The 17388-nt window shown below is 39.3% G+C and overlaps 2 protein-coding genes across 10 annotated transcripts in view; one reads left to right on the top strand and one right to left on the bottom strand.

The window, feature by feature from the left end:
* The window catches only part of cep85l (centrosomal protein 85L), an 86538-nt gene that overhangs the window by 28300 nt on the left and 40850 nt on the right, over positions 1-17388 (bottom strand). For all 3 annotated transcript variants that reach the window (XM_088627026.1, XM_088627027.1, XM_088627028.1), the window contains one exon: positions 15958-16706. In XM_088627026.1, the coding sequence (XP_088483152.1) occupies positions 15958-16706 (749 nt within the window). The remainder of the gene's footprint in view (positions 1-15957; positions 16707-17388) is intronic.
* Positions 2072-14243, top strand: pln1 (phospholamban 1). 7 transcript variants are annotated; one of them, XR_015935555.1, is made up of 3 exons: positions 2403-2555; positions 2744-2795; positions 11702-14243. XR_015935555.1 is itself a non-coding variant. In XM_088627029.1 (3 exons), exon 3 carries the CDS (start codon positions 9463-9465, stop codon positions 9619-9621), a length of 159 nt encoding a protein of 52 aa, XP_088483155.1. In that variant the 5' UTR covers positions 2403-2555; positions 2744-2795; positions 9350-9462; the 3' UTR covers positions 9622-10355. The 7 variants fall into 7 exon arrangements, 2 of the variants coding, with proteins under 2 accessions (XP_088483155.1, XP_088483157.1); XR_015935557.1 differs by having other exon boundaries at positions 2744-2868; XR_015935556.1 differs by having other exon boundaries at positions 2744-2868; positions 11699-14243.

The raw sequence follows: 17388 nt of genomic DNA, 5'->3' as shown, positions 1-17388 counted from the left end.
TACTGCCCATCTTAAAAACCTTTGGAACAGCTGTTTTTAACCCACTTTATTAATTAGCTGTGACAGGTGTATACTGCATATGCGTGTTTATTTGGTATTAGTTTTATTATTGTTTCCCTGGGAATAAACAGAATGTATGGCTTAACGAACACCTAACACCATGTTGCAAAATATCATTTCATCCAGCTGGCGGGTTCTCTCTCTCGTCCTGAGCTGAGTCAGCTGAGCGAGGGAGACTGAGGACTCTAAAGAGCATCCAGTGATGATTTAAAAGCTATACAATACAAGATCGCCTTAGCCATGCACCTTCATTACTCTTACAGTAATAGCAGTGGTAAAACAACTCATTATTCACCATTTGTCACTTAAACGTCTAAAATATCACCAGGGCAAAGTCAGAACATCATTAACATGTCTGAATGGCACAATAAGAAACACTCTTAAGGCTTTTTTTTTAACGGTAAGTAAGGTACAGTAAAAACAAGTCAAACCTCCTTCTAGTATAAGTACTTGTTTAGCATTAACTGTAAGTCTTTTTTTTTGCAAAGCAAAAGGTCCTTTTCACACTTTAATTGAAAACAAATACAAACATCATGCTTAGAAAACATAAAAATAAGGGGCAATAAGGGTTTTGTAGAATGAATGAGTATTGTTCAGTGGAGGTGCTTCAGGAGTTAGAGCAGCTCACTTGTCAGGACTCGTAATGTACCAGCTCTCAGTCGAAGGGGGGACTGTAAGACAACGCTCTAGGACTTAATGTGTGCAACTCGGATTACGCATTGCATTAAATTGTCACCTTCTCATTCATTGTAGTTCGAACATTATGCAACTGGTCTTCCATTATAAAGACGGCAAAAAGAATTCCTCTCATGTGTGTTAGCATAGCTGGGACGATGCGAAAGACCACTGCCTGCCAACAACAGCAGTGCTCTAGCCAGAGAAAACAGAGTAGTTTATCCTTCTGTTATGTACCCATGTTTGAGTTCTGCCCTTCTACTCCAAGTGCGTCGAGCAAGTCATTCTAAAAATGTGATTTTGGAACTTGTTTTGACTTAAGAGAGGCCAGCTAAACTCCATCTAAGGAAGTGTAAGCTGGAATAGCAAACTCCTTTTGCTTAAGAGCTTTGTAGACTGAAAATCTCTAGAGGTTTGTTGGCACCATGTTTGCATATGTACACTGATTTACAAGAAAGGGGAAACGCAGAGAGGGAGGCCGTTTACTTTACCAACCCACTGAAATACTGAAGTCGACACAAGCAGGTCAACACCAATCTCCTATGTGTTCTAGTCTAACATTTAGAATAACAAAGACTCAGGGCCGATAGTGACACGTCAGAGCTAGCTGTTTACAAAGATTGACAACTAATACAGAGGCTTCAGAAATATTAAAACATGTTTTCAAAAGTGAAGAATGGCTATAATACTGTACATCCATAGTCAAATACAAAGATATGAGATATTCTATGATTTATGCAAAATACTTTTTTAGGATGATATTTTTACATTCTATGTAACTGGATTTTTGGCAGGCAGGACTCCCTGACGTTAGACAGTTCATATCATTAACATCACTGTGTATCAGAAAGAACTGCTGCCGAACACAAACATTAGTGACAAGTTATAGTTGTCTTAGCGCTAACCCTTTAAAAGTTTTTATAATCCTAAAAATATTTTAAAAATGCTTTATCAGCAGCATATAACTGAAACGTATTGCTTTAAACACAGACAGATATGCTAAACTAATTTAGCTCTTGGTTACATCCCCAAGAAATTGATTTAAGGCAAAAACCTAAATTCCATGAAAGGGAGATTATACATCTCCAGGACAGGCTGTTGAACCCCTTTTGCTTACGTTTCCAAAAACTCACGAACTCAAGCACAGATTAATATTATAAATGTTAGAAAAAACAGATCAGGTTGTTAGCTTCTGAAAAAACCTTTCTGGAGAAGATCATTTTATTTTGGAACTCAGCCATTTAAATGATTGACTTTATTGTAAATAATAACAAGTGAAATCAAGATACTGCATTGAATGTACTTAAGTTATACTTTTTCAAAACAGGTGGACAGAAGCCCTGAGGTGCTCTTCTCACAGAAAGCAGTAGAACAACTTATTTGATCTCATGGCAACATCTGAACTTCTTTGTCAGAGCTAACCCTAGCAGTAGTAGCAATCATACCAAATGAAATGCAAATGGTCGAGTACGCACTGATCCTGTTCCAAAGGAAAATAGCACCAGACTCTTAAAATGAGGTATGTATGGCAACAGCAAACAGGTCGTGAGAGAAACAGAGTCCCTCTGTGATCACCTGGAGCCAGAGCTGGCTGCCAGCTCTGACAGACTGTGTCCAATCCGTGTTGCCAGGGGGCTGGATAAACAGCAAAACCCCTCCTTTACTCGGGGCGCTGCTCTCCCCCGCCTCCTGGTTCTGTTCCCATAAACTCTGTGACATAGTCAGACAAGCAGCCAGAGAACCTCTGGGTCTGTTGGACCAGGGCGCTTTCCCACAGTCCGCTGAGCTGTGTGTCCGCGATCGGTCGGCCAGAGCAGGAGGTAAGACAAGCCATCCTCCTCACACCACACGTACTGCCTGCCAGGGCTTGTGGCCCCACAGTCCCTCCGGCTGAGAGACGGAAATGCAGGACAGAGCAGGGAATACCTCTGGAGACACAAGAGGCTTACACTGAAAAATCAAGGTCTTAATAACTGAAGTCATATAACCTCTCCTTATTCATTTGTAGAACAACACACACTGGACGTTGGGCCAGCAACCACTTACTGGAACAATTAGAGGTCAGTGGTGATGGATAACCGATGCTGGTGAAGCTCACTGTTACATTTTATATTCATCAAGACTCTCTAGATTGTGAGAGATCTTCTTCGATAAAATTACCTAGTTGTTCAGAACAAAACATTTCTGTAAAAGATCATGGATTTTGCTAAAAATTTTAAACGTATTGTTAGGAGATCTACAGGTAGACAAATGGCTGCAATTACACTAATCAGATTTCCATTTACCATCACATACCTTTCATAATGATGCAACAAAGCAAATGCTTTTAAATGGATTTGTCCAAAAATAGCAATTCACCTGTCAACGAGATATATTTTAATACATTATATGGACTTTGTATTTAATGAGCTGGAAAACCTTTTTTATTATTCAAACTAGAGCTTTGTGAATCACAGTTCATCCAAGAGAGGCTTTCCAAATCTTTGTCTCTTCAAGGAATTATTAACAAAAACCGATGCTCCTTAATTATCACTGAAAAACGTGGAGTCAAACCAGTCTGAATATGAACTGCAGCTACAAATATTTATATTAAGAGTAAGCATGGCATTTAAACTGAAGGCTATGAAACTGTAAAGGGGAACATGAAATGTTTTAAGGCTAACCATGAGAATATTTAAAATATACAAAAGGTACAACCTTTAGTGAACTGGGTTTTAATTTTCTATCCGAAAACTATACGAACAGAATGTTTATTCTTGCATGCTTTAACTTTACAACATTAATGCATTATAGTTTATATAACAAACCATACGTGTTTTACATTTTATTTACAAAATATATTTATTTTTTATTACTTTCATAATATAAAAGAACAGACTTACTGACCCATTTAAAATAGACATTCATTCAGACAATATTGTAATGACAGCTAATTTCAATAAAGTCTGTAACAAAACAGAACTCCTAAAGAGAATAGCGATAAAAAATAGTGCCGATAATATGTTGCAAATAAGAAGTTGTGAAAAATATCTGAGGCTGTTGCCTGCCATATGTAACTGCAGCCTCATGCATTAAATAAAGATCCACAGAGAAAACTATTTTGCAGAAAGCAAATCTGAAAACCCACACCAGTGTACTAGTCCTGTTACTGTTCAATATGAAAGTATCTGTATTTGCATCAAAGACACAGTGGTCTCTCTTGAATTTGCATTTATGCAGATGTCTGTATTTCAGACAAAAGATCCCTTCAAGCAAGCAAAGGTTAAAGATGCACTGCTGTGAAAGCTACAGTATGTTCCTCTGCAATTGTCCTTAATACACAGCAGTACATTTGGAAAATTATGTTACCCAGAAAACTGCGCTGGCCCTTTTATGTATGAAACTAATGACTGGAATGATGTGACATGCAATAGGGAACAGATAATATCTAAAGAAACTCTATTTTGAACAAAAACTTGATTAACAAAGGTTTCAAAGCGAATGCCAATAAAAAAGCCATGTCACTATTGCTGGCATTGCCAGTTCTTTTTATTTCTTTTGGCTTCACCGTCATCAGGAGTCCTGCAGCGTGATCTCCTTTGAGAGGGCGAGATAATTCCCTAGCAGGTCACACTCTAAAGATAAAGGACAGTCAGTTTCAGTGCATGAAGTAGAGTGACCCTAGAGATTACTTACTAATGCAATCATGGAAACAACAGCTCACAACTGCGGCCAGCCGTACGTTACTGTCTGCCTTAAGATGACATATTTTTATGGGATATCAGCCAAAAAAGGTCTTTCTTCATTTTGTTTATGAATTTACATTCGGTTTTAGAAGATTTCCTTCTTAGGTTATGCTGGAAATGTTGGTTGTTGGTTCCGTGTCTAGTCTTTCTTCAATGATGAACCTAAAAGTAAAGTGCTACTATTTCTAGGGAACCAATCCTTGAAAACATATTCAGCATTATTTAAGGATTATTACAAACACCTGATCATCACAGGTACTTGTTGCTAATCCTGTAAAAATATTTTACATGAGAAAATTCAGAATTTCTAACTTTGAACTTTTTAAAATTGTAGAAAATATTATAGCCAGTAACACCTGGCACTGAGAACATTATGTAAGCCTAAACAGCATTCTGTCAGTGAATTTTTGTTTAATCTGCACTTCTACTGCACTTAGTGCTTTGAGTTGACAAGTTTAACATGCCTTTTATACTGTTATATTAGCAGTTATAAATTGGCTTTTAAGGATTGTACACGTTCTTAATTTAAAATGCACATGTATATGAGGCATTCTGTCATTTTAAACTAGTTATTAAGAGACAAATATGGTTCTGTAGTAAGGCACATTATCAAAAAGAATTAGATTTATTTAACTTACTGAGAGTGGTGGTCACAAACCGCTTAAATTACAACTGTATGAGAAGCCTTCCTGCTGACTGATTGGAAATTCTCTGTCTTGCTTGTCGATGCCTTCCCTGCTTTTCAAAGTCAGACCGAGTTCTGAAGCCCAAGTTGCTCAAAGCTCTTAACAACGTCAAGGATATAATGTCCACAACAACACTGTTTTGATACTGTCGGCACAACCTTACAAACAAGCCGCCTCATGAGTTATCTAACTTACAGCATTCAGGTTATGGTTGTTCAGTCTGAATCCATCACTACAAATGTTTATCAGGTTTGTCAAGTGATTGGTTCAAATAGAAACTAACAGTTATTTACTATGCATGTGGGGCAGTTGGTTGTCATAATATATAGAAAATGAGACTGATAACTGCACATATTTCACATAATAAACAATGGTAGAGGACTATTTTCCCTTTAGACTCCGGTATACAGTACTGTTGTATCATCTATCCAGTAGTTCGTTAGATCAGCAGTGCATGAGACTATATTCTTTATCTTTGTTTCAATATATGATTATGCTGATTTGTTTGGACTGCAGATCTCAAGCAAAAATATTTCTGTAAGGGAAAATTAAAGTCTCTGTATTTGCCCATTTATAAAGTAAATATTACCAAGTTGCAGCCCAAAAACAAATGTACACCAAGATCTCACATAAGCCTACAATGATCTTTTTCAGAAAGGCAGATTAATATGGAAAAATATCCCTTCTGTGATTCTGAAATTATATATGCATTTGGAAAACAGACTTATCCTTCAATAAATATTTTTACTGCAAACTATAGAAATGATCCCTGAAAGTAATGTGTCACTTCATGAAATCAGTCTGTTTCAAACTGAAATGGTCACAACATACTATTTTTACACTGCAAAACCTTTTTTGTACTTTTGTCTGTACTTTACAAACATTTTCTACGGGTCCTTTTTGTAATAAATTACTTTCAGTAGAATTAGAAATCTACTAAAAAGATTAATCACAGCATTCACAGGCCTTTTCTAAAAGCTATTCTTTGAGACTTTTAACTACAAACCTACCTGTTACACCCTCATTACGCTGAGTATTTTTATTAAAGTACCGTGTCACTTTTGGGGTTAGAAAGAATTGGCATTTGTGAGTGCATTTCAAACCACAATAAGATGTACACAGTAACAAGTAGACCCTCCAATTTACATCACAAAACAGCACCGTACACCGCGATTCAGAATGAGGCAACCAAATTTCCACTGAGGTGAACCAGCCCTATTATATTGTAAACAAGCAGGCCTGTGAATACATCTTTTTTAATACAAAAGAAATATTGCTCTTGACATAGAGATGGTTTTGTCAACAAATACTACTCACTTGTTAACTGTGCATGTAGATCACATTGGAACATTTCTTCATTCCTTGTGTGCTGCACAACCTGTACTTATTCGCTTTTACATCACAGTACATTAGTCCTTACAGTGACTAGTGAGCAGAAAGGGCCACTTCACTTCGCAATTTGCGCAAAGTCGCCCAGGGGTTTGAGACAATATACAGTACTGTCACAAAGATCACTGTTTTCTGCTTAATTGGGAATTTGTTCAATTTTGCGATGCTGTCAATTAATTTATTTTGTTACCAAGATTTAATTACCGGTCTGAGAAATTTGGACTGCAGTTCCCCTTAAAATAATAATTAATAAAATGATAAAACATTAAATGTTAATACAGTTGCCCTATTTCAGCAATTGTTTCCAAATTTAATAACCACAGAAAATAGGCCAAAGCACTCTTCAATAACTATTGCAACAGAAGCACACTGCATCAGTCACCAGTGTTTCAAGAGCGGCTTGAATAAATCTGTGAAATCTTAAGGCAGAGAAATGCTGTGTGTCCAGATGTACAAACATGCATAGCTTGATTACGTTTTACAGACCACAGAGATATCACCCAAGCAAGTTGTTGGGAAACTTCAATATTTTATAAAGTAACGTTTGAAGTGAAGCTAAGCAAGGCACATTTTGTATTCCAGTCAACAATGAGAACACGCTGATCTTGTTACTAGAAACTAGGGATTAACACAGCCATGGTGGAATCCCAGCACCCTGTCTATCGGCAAGGTTTACTGTGAGGACTGCAATGTGGAGAATGACAACAATAAACTCTGTATCTGCTCTGGCTGTTACATAGCTGCTTTCTGGACTCACAGAGTTTGTCTCTGACAATGGGTGTGTGTTTCAACGTATATGCCCTTCCTGTCTGTTTAGTAATTAGCTGTACTCATAAACATGTTCTAGACAAAATTTCTGCAGGTTGATTACAGTCAGCACCTCTTTGGTGAATTGATTCTTCTCTGACATGACCTGCCCAGCTGTATCCCCATCCCCTAAGGACTATCGGCATTTAGCATGATGGAACCAGGTTGGCTGCAGTAAAATGGGATGTCAGACTGTGATATGCAAAGGTCATAACTAAGAATAACATCAACTGCATAGCAGGACCAAGCAAGATATCTTGCGTCCACAACTCATCACTGCTCTGGACAGTGTCGTGTCAGTCACGCAGACAGCTTCAAAGTCATTCAAAGGCAGTAAGTGCACAGCTTGTTCAGCTTTGTGTACATAATCTAATTTCTATAGCCAATGATGCCAGAACAGTGCCACAGAGAGTGAGGAACAAAATGTAGAGACGCAGATTCAAACTTTCTTATTGCGAGAGTGTCAGCGGGACATCCACCCTCACGTCATGAAACCCTGATGCTCTGTTCTGTCGTCTCCCCTTATATCACACAGCTGACAACTTTATTAGTGTCTCATCTCATACCATTATTCCTGTAGTTCACTTGGCACAAAACCAGGACAGGCACTGCTATTTTGAAATGCATTTGAAATGTTATTATGAGTTATTTTGTTAAGAGTCAATAAACTAATTTGGCACAATGTATAAAATCAAAAAAGAATGGGATATGAGTAAGAATCAGTCAAAAAAACACAACACATTTAGCTTTAGTTTCACAAAAACGATGTTTAGCATTTTCAGCTGCAGTAAGTTACAAGTAAAATGCTTTTTAATTTGACTCTTATAAAGACCTTTCATTATATTATATTAAAAGTTTTTGCACTGAATTTTTTCACATTCTATTTTGACCTTGCATTCTGAACATTTTCCTGACCTACAGTATGTATCTAACTGCACTGTAAACTTAGCTTTTTAGTATAATTTAGATAACTTAAAAAATAAAAGACTCAATCGTCTCTCTACTTACGTCAAGGAAGAGCTTAAAATTAAACAATAACAATAACAACTCAGTTTCCCTTTATGTTCAAAGTTTTCAGAAAATTAAATGTCACTAACAAATACTTTAAAATAACATTGTTCAGTTCTGAACCTTGATCCCTTAATTTCTGTATCATTAAAGACAAATTAAAAAAGCTTTCTAACCTTCAAAGAGACATGAAAACTGTGGCAACTGTGAGATTTCAAGGCTCCAGTCTGACAGGGTAATAATAGCTCCCTAACTGGCACTCAATCAAGAGATAATAGCTGTGTATCAAACAACAGGCTGTGTCACCCTGCCACCTCTACAGTGATGTCACAATCACCACCTTTGACCATATTCTTTCAGCGGTGAAACTATTTCAATTCGTTTTTGACAGGTCACAGCTTCCTAATATTTGCATGAATGTTCATTCAGAGGAAAACAACATTCTTAAGTTACATTTCTAGCAAGTATGTAAATTAGAAAGAATCATGAAAGTTTTACATGACTTTTCTGTGAATCCCCTTTCTAGCACACTTCGAAATTGAGGAGACAAGGCATCCATGTTTAGCTAAGTCAATTTAACTTTGGTAAACTGCATCTAATAAAAATGTGAGACTGGGCTTGAGGAACGATTTTATTAATCACTGTAGTATCTGCCATACATACTGACCACAGTTCTTCAAACATACTGAAGAAACTGTGCACTAAGAGGGAAATACCAAGACTAAGACTGGCTCAGAAAAATATGGAAAACATATTATGCAGCACAAAAGACGGTTTAAAAGAAACTGCAGAAATCTTCTGTTTTTCTAGCAGAGACCCTGCATAAGAAAAAAAGGATTAAAACATGTGGAGGGTCCCATGGGCAAAAGTAGAAACAAAAGTAGATTAAACTAAGTCAACTAAATGAATGATTGCATACATTCCTGATCCATCAGACACTTATTTTGTCTTATTTTTTCATGCTCACTTATCTGCCTTTTCTGCTGCTCCCTTTCTTAGCCCCACGAAGCCCCTGGCTCACCAGAAGACACTGCACTCCTTCTCTCTTGCCTGCACTCTCTTCACTAACCTCCAGCCCCCCTGCACTCTAGTCCTCTAATCTCACGTCCAGCATGGAGAAAGTTCAGCACATGACTCGCTCGGCTATCAGGAGGGCCTCCACCATCGAAGTGAACCCACAGACAAAACAGAACCTGCAGGAGCTATTTGTCAATTTCTGTCTCATCTTGATCTGCCTTCTGCTAATCTACATCATTGTGTTGCTACTCTGAACCCCCCGATCTTCACTGGACAGAGTCCAGCCGCCACCCAATGGGAGGACCACCTGAGCACATCTGGGAGGCTGCGGGCGGAGGGGGGGGGGAAGAACCGTCGTAGTTGAGCAACACGCGTGGGATTTGTTCTGTAAAAAATGTTGCAAAGGACATTATAGAATTAATCAAAACAATAATAAAAAATGATTTATCTTTTAGAATAAAAAGAAAATTGTTTTGGTTAGTCCACCATGCATGAAGGGTTTTTTGTTTTTGCTCTTTTCCAATGAGACTAAAAATTTAATAAATTTTACATGAAATCACATAAGATTTGTACTGTGAAGGTCCGTATCACTTTGCTTGTGAAACTTCGCTTTGCGTGCCTCACTGTAGCCTACTGCTGAGAGAGAAGCACAGTCACTCCCTGGAGATATTCCACCAGAGGCCTGGGCCTGAAAGCTTCAAGCACACCTGCTCCCCCTTCACTCCACGTCCTGCAGCCTGCAGCTCTGTGCCACAGCTTGCTCACACACGCGTGGACGCTGTACCAGTTTCACAGTCCGGCTCTTCTAGGCCTCTGCTAGCACTAGCAGGGTGTGCAAGGAAATATGTGTGAAACACCGAGCATCTAAGTGAGAAACTATGCAACCAAACACTGGCTGAAATATACAACTTTCCTTCTATGACACCAGTTTGTCTCTCCCAATATTTTCATGTTTCTATTTTACCTCTTAAAAAGATTTGCTAATGAATGCTTTGCATGTCCTATTTCATTTCCCTTGCGTATCTATGAATGTTATGCCACACGTGGAAATATTATCACTGTACATAATTCTAAAATAACTTGACAGCACTTCCTTTGTATCTAAACTTAACTGAAATATATTTACAGCTAAGAAATTGTTAAAATAAATCCAAAAAAATACAAGAAACCAGAAAGAAAAAACAAGACAATTTACAAATCTCCCAGACTGATTGGTTTAGGTTTGCTTTGTACAGTAATTACTTAAAAATCCAAGGTCAATTAAATTCTGTATTTGTATTCACACATTATAAACTATGGAAAGGTTAAGTATTACATATTAGCTCAAATATGATGAAATTGCAATCACTGTAAATACTTGATTCAGGACCATACAAATTATCATAGAAACGGAGTCTTCTTCTCAGGCTAATAACCAATGTATATACTGTAGAATCTGAGGTACTTTATGAAACCCAAGTTCTATATACTGTATATTGTTCTACAGCAACTACTCAAAAGCTGGAATAAAACAATTTTCACTTATAGCACCCAAAATTCAAATTCAAAGGGATACTTTTTCCGCCAGAATGATGGCATTTATATCTGTAGAATATATCAAATTTGAATACTCAAAATGAATAATGTTACATCTTTTTTATCTTTAAAAATGATCTGTGTGTTTTTGCATTCAGATGCAGAGATCAATATTACAATTACACTACTTTAGTCAGAGGAGTCATTTAACACAGATGTTAGTGTTTTTACAACATAAAGGCAGAATGGTCTCCTCTTGCATCTAACATCTATAATATGTTTTTTCTGACTACTGTATCTCACCCATCTCTTCCTTGAAAGCAGAAAGCTCAGATGGATAGGTAGCTTGTTCTAGCCCCCTTCAATTTGCAATCATGCACTGGCCACAAAATTGAACAAAATGTTATTTATGCTAAATACAAAAGGTGTATGTTGTTAATATTTTCTTTTGTGTCTTCTGTTCAGTCCACACACGTTCTGAAGCACATGCTGGCAGTTCAGTTGATCTAGTCCAAGATTTTTAAAACAAGTCAATTCAACAAATGGTTCACAACACAGAAACAGCTGAGAGGACAGTTTCATTTCTGCTGTCTCCCTAGTAAGGTTGTTCACAAAGGGAATAGAAATGACAGAAGAAATTTCATTTGCTTGGTTCTAACAACAAAAAGGCCCAAAAGCTCAAGAGGAAGCAGAGGTGAAGCTCGCAGTTTGTCTGCTGGCATAAATGAAGTTCAATCCATTCAGCTTCTTTGCCCACAACAGCCTGGAGAGCACACTGAGCCGCAGCTTGGTTTCTGTCTGTTTTTCTCCCCCCAGTAGCTGAATCTGCTAATGCTAACAGGACGCTTGAAACGCAGCAGGATGGAGTAGTCATCTCTCAGCTGTCTCCCTGCACGAGTCCTGCAGCTCCAGCCCCCTGGAAGCAAGTCCCCAGCACAGCCTCTTCCCAGCATGGACCTGGCAGTCAACAGAGGCCTGAACCTCCTGCTCAACTTCCTCCTCATCGTCTTAGTGCTCATCCTGATGCTCATCCTGGTCAAGCTCATGTGAGGCGGCCGCCCGCAGTGCCCCTGAGCCATGCGAGACCCTGTGTGGGCCGCTCTGAAGGCGCTCGGGGGCAACGTGATCCGCGACAAAGGTAGTTTATTTATGCACCTGAATAAAATAAAGAGCCTCTAAAACAACTTCAAGGGATTTTAGTGCAGAAGAGCAATAAAGCAGGAAATATGATTTTATATTAAACAACACTGTCATAAAAGACTTCCCCAAATTAAGTCTAATCTTACAATTAACAAGTACAACAAGAAGGCCTGTTAACACAAATACTCTGGCAATGGACCACAAACTGAAAACCACACACAAAAAAGTGTCTATCTGTGTAGACTGCTCACAAGAGCAACATCAATAAAAGTCAAACAAAAATCTCTAAGTGGCTTTAATGGGTGGAGCAGTGGCTTAGGATCTGCTCCTGTGGCTGGAAGGTTGCCGGTTCGCATCCCGTGGCTGGCAGAGGAATCTTACTCCATCGGGCCCCTGAGCAAGGCCCTTAATCCCAACTGCTCCAGGGGTGCCGTATTAATGGCTGACCCTGCGCTCTGACCCCAAGCTTCTCTCTCCCTGTCTGTGTGTCTCATGGAGAGCAAGCTGGGATTTGGGAAAAGTCAAATTCCTAATGCAAGAAATTGTATATCATCAATACAGGGATCTCATCTTATCTCTTATCTCTTATGTTCCCAACTAGAACTGAGGAAGTGACCAAATGACAAACGGTGTGCTGGGCTCCCTCTGGTGGTAAAAGATGATAACTACATGAAGAAGTAAAATTAATCTGGTCATTCCAGATAAGATCTTCAACAAATTCACATAGGCAGGGCAAGCCAAGAATTATGAGATCCCAGTAGTCCATAGTCCTTATCCAAGTCACTTAATGTTCAGAACAAGGTGCAGAACCATTTGCTGAGCCAGAACTGCAGGAGTGCTTGAGAAGCGGATGGTATTTGAAATCACCTGAAGAGGCTTAGTACAATAAACACAGCTCAATTTTTCAGTTCCTAACGGTGTGTACAATCACGTTAACTTACCTGGGGTCACTTTAGAAGTTTTCATCTTATCCTGAAAGGCTATGTGTGTTTTTAAATACCATGTCCTAAATTGCTTTACAACAGTCAATGTATGAATGTATAATAGGGATCACACATTATACCTTTTCTTTATTTTATATGGGATGAGATCTGAAATATAGTGACATTTCTCAATTAAACATGGACGGGTTCCTGTTCCTGTGTAGTAACATATTGTATTATTCAGATGTTATGGCTGTAAAATACAACCCTTGTATAAGAGAGAATGCTAGAGTAACAGTGGATTACACTAAAGTAAACTAACCCTTAGGCTTCAGAGACCACTGACATTTTAAGGAACTGCACATTTTCCCTATGCACAGGAAATCTATGTGTAGGACCTTGAAACTTTAATCACTCATATTTTTCTTGTTACATAAGAGAAATGTTTCTTATCTGAGGCACTTGATGAAATCGACTGCAGCACTGCTATTTTCCTCTAGCCTTGCTGGTTGGGTGTGTTATACACTGTGCACTGATCTCCACCCACTGCCACGCTGCTCAGCCTACTCACATATTCGTTGCTTTTATAAGTATGTCATTAAATGCAAGTAAAAATATTTTTTTTAATGTATCGCTTCTGGAAGGCATTTTAAGCTCTTTTGCACAGTGTGAGGTTTTATCACAGACATTTACTAGACAAGCCGAATAACCTCCTCCTGTCTGCAATCATTCTCATGAAAGGTGACATCTGAGCAAGGTGCACTCCTCCACGAAGTGAGTACACTAGTTTGTACTCCAGGTACAAACAAACCTCCCGAAGACCTGGCATGTAGACCTCACTAAACGGTAACGCAATGTATTTATACACAACTTATTTCTTGAATTGGATTTCAAAAGTTTCCATCATATCCCTTACCTACTATCACAGCTGTAATGTTATATATACATTCATTTGGCAATACACTGAAATTCAGTAACAAGTAGAAGAAGTCCACCAATTTACTGGTAAGCAATGAGCCTGATGACTGACGGAACAAAGAAGCTAAAGACGTCTTCCAGAGTGTCAGCCTCCATAGTGCTCACGTCGCCAGCATGATATTTGGTTTTCATCGGTATTGGATTGGAACAGTGTGATTCTAATAAAAAGGCATAACCTGCCAAATGTTCAGCATGTCTACAGTACATGTAAATTCACAGATTCATGTGGTTATCTTTGCTGTATTTTACATAATCATCCATTTGACTATTTTAAGCATGTAGATGTTTGTTCGATGCAATAAAAAATAAAATACATGGCACTGCTCAGGTTTTTGGCACAATTATGTTACCAATTAAGTTACTTAATTATTTATTTTTAGCAAAAGGATTTGCCTTTGTTATGGTTAGCACTGTAAATATGTTAAGGCTGCCAAGTTGATGGCAGCTGTCTGTAAAACACTGAAGACTAAGAAGTCTGGTGAAGCACAATTACTGATCTCAGAGAGTTTTTGGCCACACTGGCATGATTAGTATATTAGGTGCATATCCATTCTCACAGAACAGTTCATCAACATCTGTGCTCCAACACCTATTACACACAGACACCACAGAACAGCAAATTCAGCTCCAAATTACAATACATCTGCTTTCATATCTGGCAATTCCATTCCTGCTTTTAAATAAAGAGGAAGCTTCACTCTGGCTTGGGTGGGCAATCTTTAACACCCTCCCGCTCCAAAAACAAAGCCCATCCTCTTGGACAGCTAGGATGTGAAATCTGTTTTTCCAAACCATTCAAAATGTAAAAAACGTAATTGAATTCATAAAATATATTGCATATCCCCCATAAATAAGCTTGGATTTCCATAGATTTAAATAAATGTATATAAAAAAATAAAGCTTGGATTTCTATGTCCAGTATTATTTAGTAAAAAGGGTAAATGAGTCTCAGTTTGAAGCTTGCCCTCTGTGGTGAGTGCCTTTGAAAATTCTTAATTTACAATGTGAAATAGGGTAAGAAGACAATTGTATTCTGAAGTTTTCAGAAAGAGATTTGTACTCACAGAGCTGCTTGCTCTTATGCAGCATTCCAGTATGAAACTACAGCTTAGTGAAACAACTTAGTGAGCATGATACGCAACAAACAAAATGGTTTAACTGTCAGGCAGCCATGTTAGTTTTTTATACAGTACACACCTTAAACCTTGCCTTCTTACTGGAGAGAAGAGAAGGTAAAAGGATGTATTTTTCAAGATATAAATATCACCACATAAAAACAACTGTGTCAATTTCTCAATTCAGTTTCATTGAACATGAACACCCAAAGAGGTGTGCCATATCTTCCAAAGGACACTGTGATACACCGGGACCTAAGAATCTATTTTTTAACACTTGAATCCACAGGTGCTAATGGCACAGAAATATTCATTAATGTTCTGTGATTTGCTCTACTGTAACATGTTTAAATGTTCTTTATTGTAGCGCTGCTGACGTGTTGCAAAATAAAAATCACAAAAAGATAGTTAAGAAGAAAAATGCACAGAGCTGGAAAATATATATTTTTGTATTATTTACCAACTCATTCTTTAAAAGTACTATTTTTTGCTTTTCAGATGGTAACACAGTAGTTTAAAAAACATTTTGTCTATGAATGTATTCCTCTGCCATGGATTATGAACTGTTTAGTCTAACAGAGGGTTGGGGTGAACTGCTGTTGAGCACCACAACACCTGGAAAAAATCTACAAGCACCAACTTCCCTCAGAAGGTAACCCAAGACATGTGAGGCAACATTGCTAACCACCACACCGCAATGAAAACTATTAAAAAACAATTAAATAAGTGAATGTATTTCATTATTTTCTGGGCTTTCTGATTGGTTGTGATGCAGACTAGTCAAGTCACACCTAAAAACACCAGATATTCCTATGCAGCAAGTGACAAGCAAGGCAGGAAGATCTTACTGCAATATCGGCTTTTGTCCACTAGGGGGAGACAAGTGGTCATGAAACCGTGTCTCGTTCAGCCCACTCACCTCCATCAGTTCAGCCTCTTTCCGGAGGCGCTGCAGCTGCTGCTCCTGGTGCCAGGCAGCCACCGCGCACAGGCCCTGCGGAGCTGGCCTGCTGTAATCCACGGGGTTGGAGTGCATCTGCTCACTGAGCCACATCTGAGTTCTCACAGCTGGCTGGATCGGCGAACCCCCCATCGCCTGGTGCCCCAGAGGCAGACACCTCTGCCCAGAGGCCTGCTGGCCAGCTACTGCTTTGCTTTCAGGTAAGGCACTGTAGGTCAGGTCTAAGTAACTGGGCTTCAGGGGAGAAGGAAGGGGGATGTCGGCTTTGTTGCTGTAAGCGTACTTATTACACCTGGGGCCAGAGATGGGCAAGAGTTTGGGGTGACTCTGGGGGTCCTCCAGCGTGAAGGGCTCCATGCCCCGGTGCGAGTGGTCTAGCTGGCAGCTGTACAGCTGGGCTTGATCTGTCACAGATCCGCCCGCGAGATTCTGCGTCTCCCCCTTGGAGCTGGGACTGTGTCGGTCCGCGGCGCTCAGCCGCGTGAGGGAGGACCACCTCCGCGGCGGCCGGGGGTCCTTCATGTCCAGCGGGCTGTCCAGGGGGTCCGCCCTCCTCGTGGGCAAGGTGAGGCAGGTGCTCCAGGCACTCCCGGACGGAGGGGTGCCGAGCTGGGAGCCGGAGGTGGAGGGCATGACGTGGGCCGTGGGGATGGCCGTCTGGGTCCTGATGGGTCTGAAGGACAACGTGCCACTGGAGCTAAGGTGATCTGCAGACACAGCAAGCGACAGCAGAGGTCAAGGGATCGTTCTCCTACACTTGAGACAGTTTAAAATCCACAGACGCATATTACTAGACAACTGGGAACTTGGGAAAGGTTTTACGACAAATACTGTGCAAAGCAACCTTGTGGCATTTTGCCGCTGTTCTTCATAGAATTAAAAACGTGTTCCTGTTGTTAAAAAACAACAGATGCACAAAAGCTGATCTACTCTCTCTCTCCCTGCTAGATGTTCCATATTTCTAAAGATTAAGCACAGTATGTGATCTGCACAGAGACGGCTTGCAGACCATAATACATAGTGATGACTATTTGGCTTTGCATCTGTTTGATCATGAGCCAAACTTTATAAAAGCCCTGAATTCAGGCACCACTGAAGAAAAGAAGTAATCCTGCCCTCTGGAAAAGAAAGCATTTCAGATATCACAGTAGTTGAAGGTTAAAACTGGATTTAAATACTTTAATGTTTCATTTGTCATCTTCTTCACAGACATCTTTAGAACAAACCTCTCTCTCTCATACATCTATTTCCCCAGAGAGATCTTCCTACCACACGACGGCAGCTTGGCTTGTTTTAAAACACCTAGCAGGGTTTTCTGAAACCCGACTATTAAAGGGGTTCAGAAATAAAGATTTTACTGCAAACACAACCCAATGATCAGACTCTGTT

This window comes from Lepisosteus platostomus, chromosome 3 (genome assembly GCF_059453375.1).
Source record: "Lepisosteus platostomus isolate fLepPlt1 chromosome 3, fLepPlt1.hap1, whole genome shotgun sequence".
NCBI classification, from domain to species: Eukaryota; Metazoa; Chordata; class Actinopteri; order Semionotiformes; family Lepisosteidae; genus Lepisosteus; species Lepisosteus platostomus.
The sequence above is the reverse complement of the archived record's forward strand: the minus strand, read 5'-3'. Positions and strand labels throughout refer to the sequence as shown.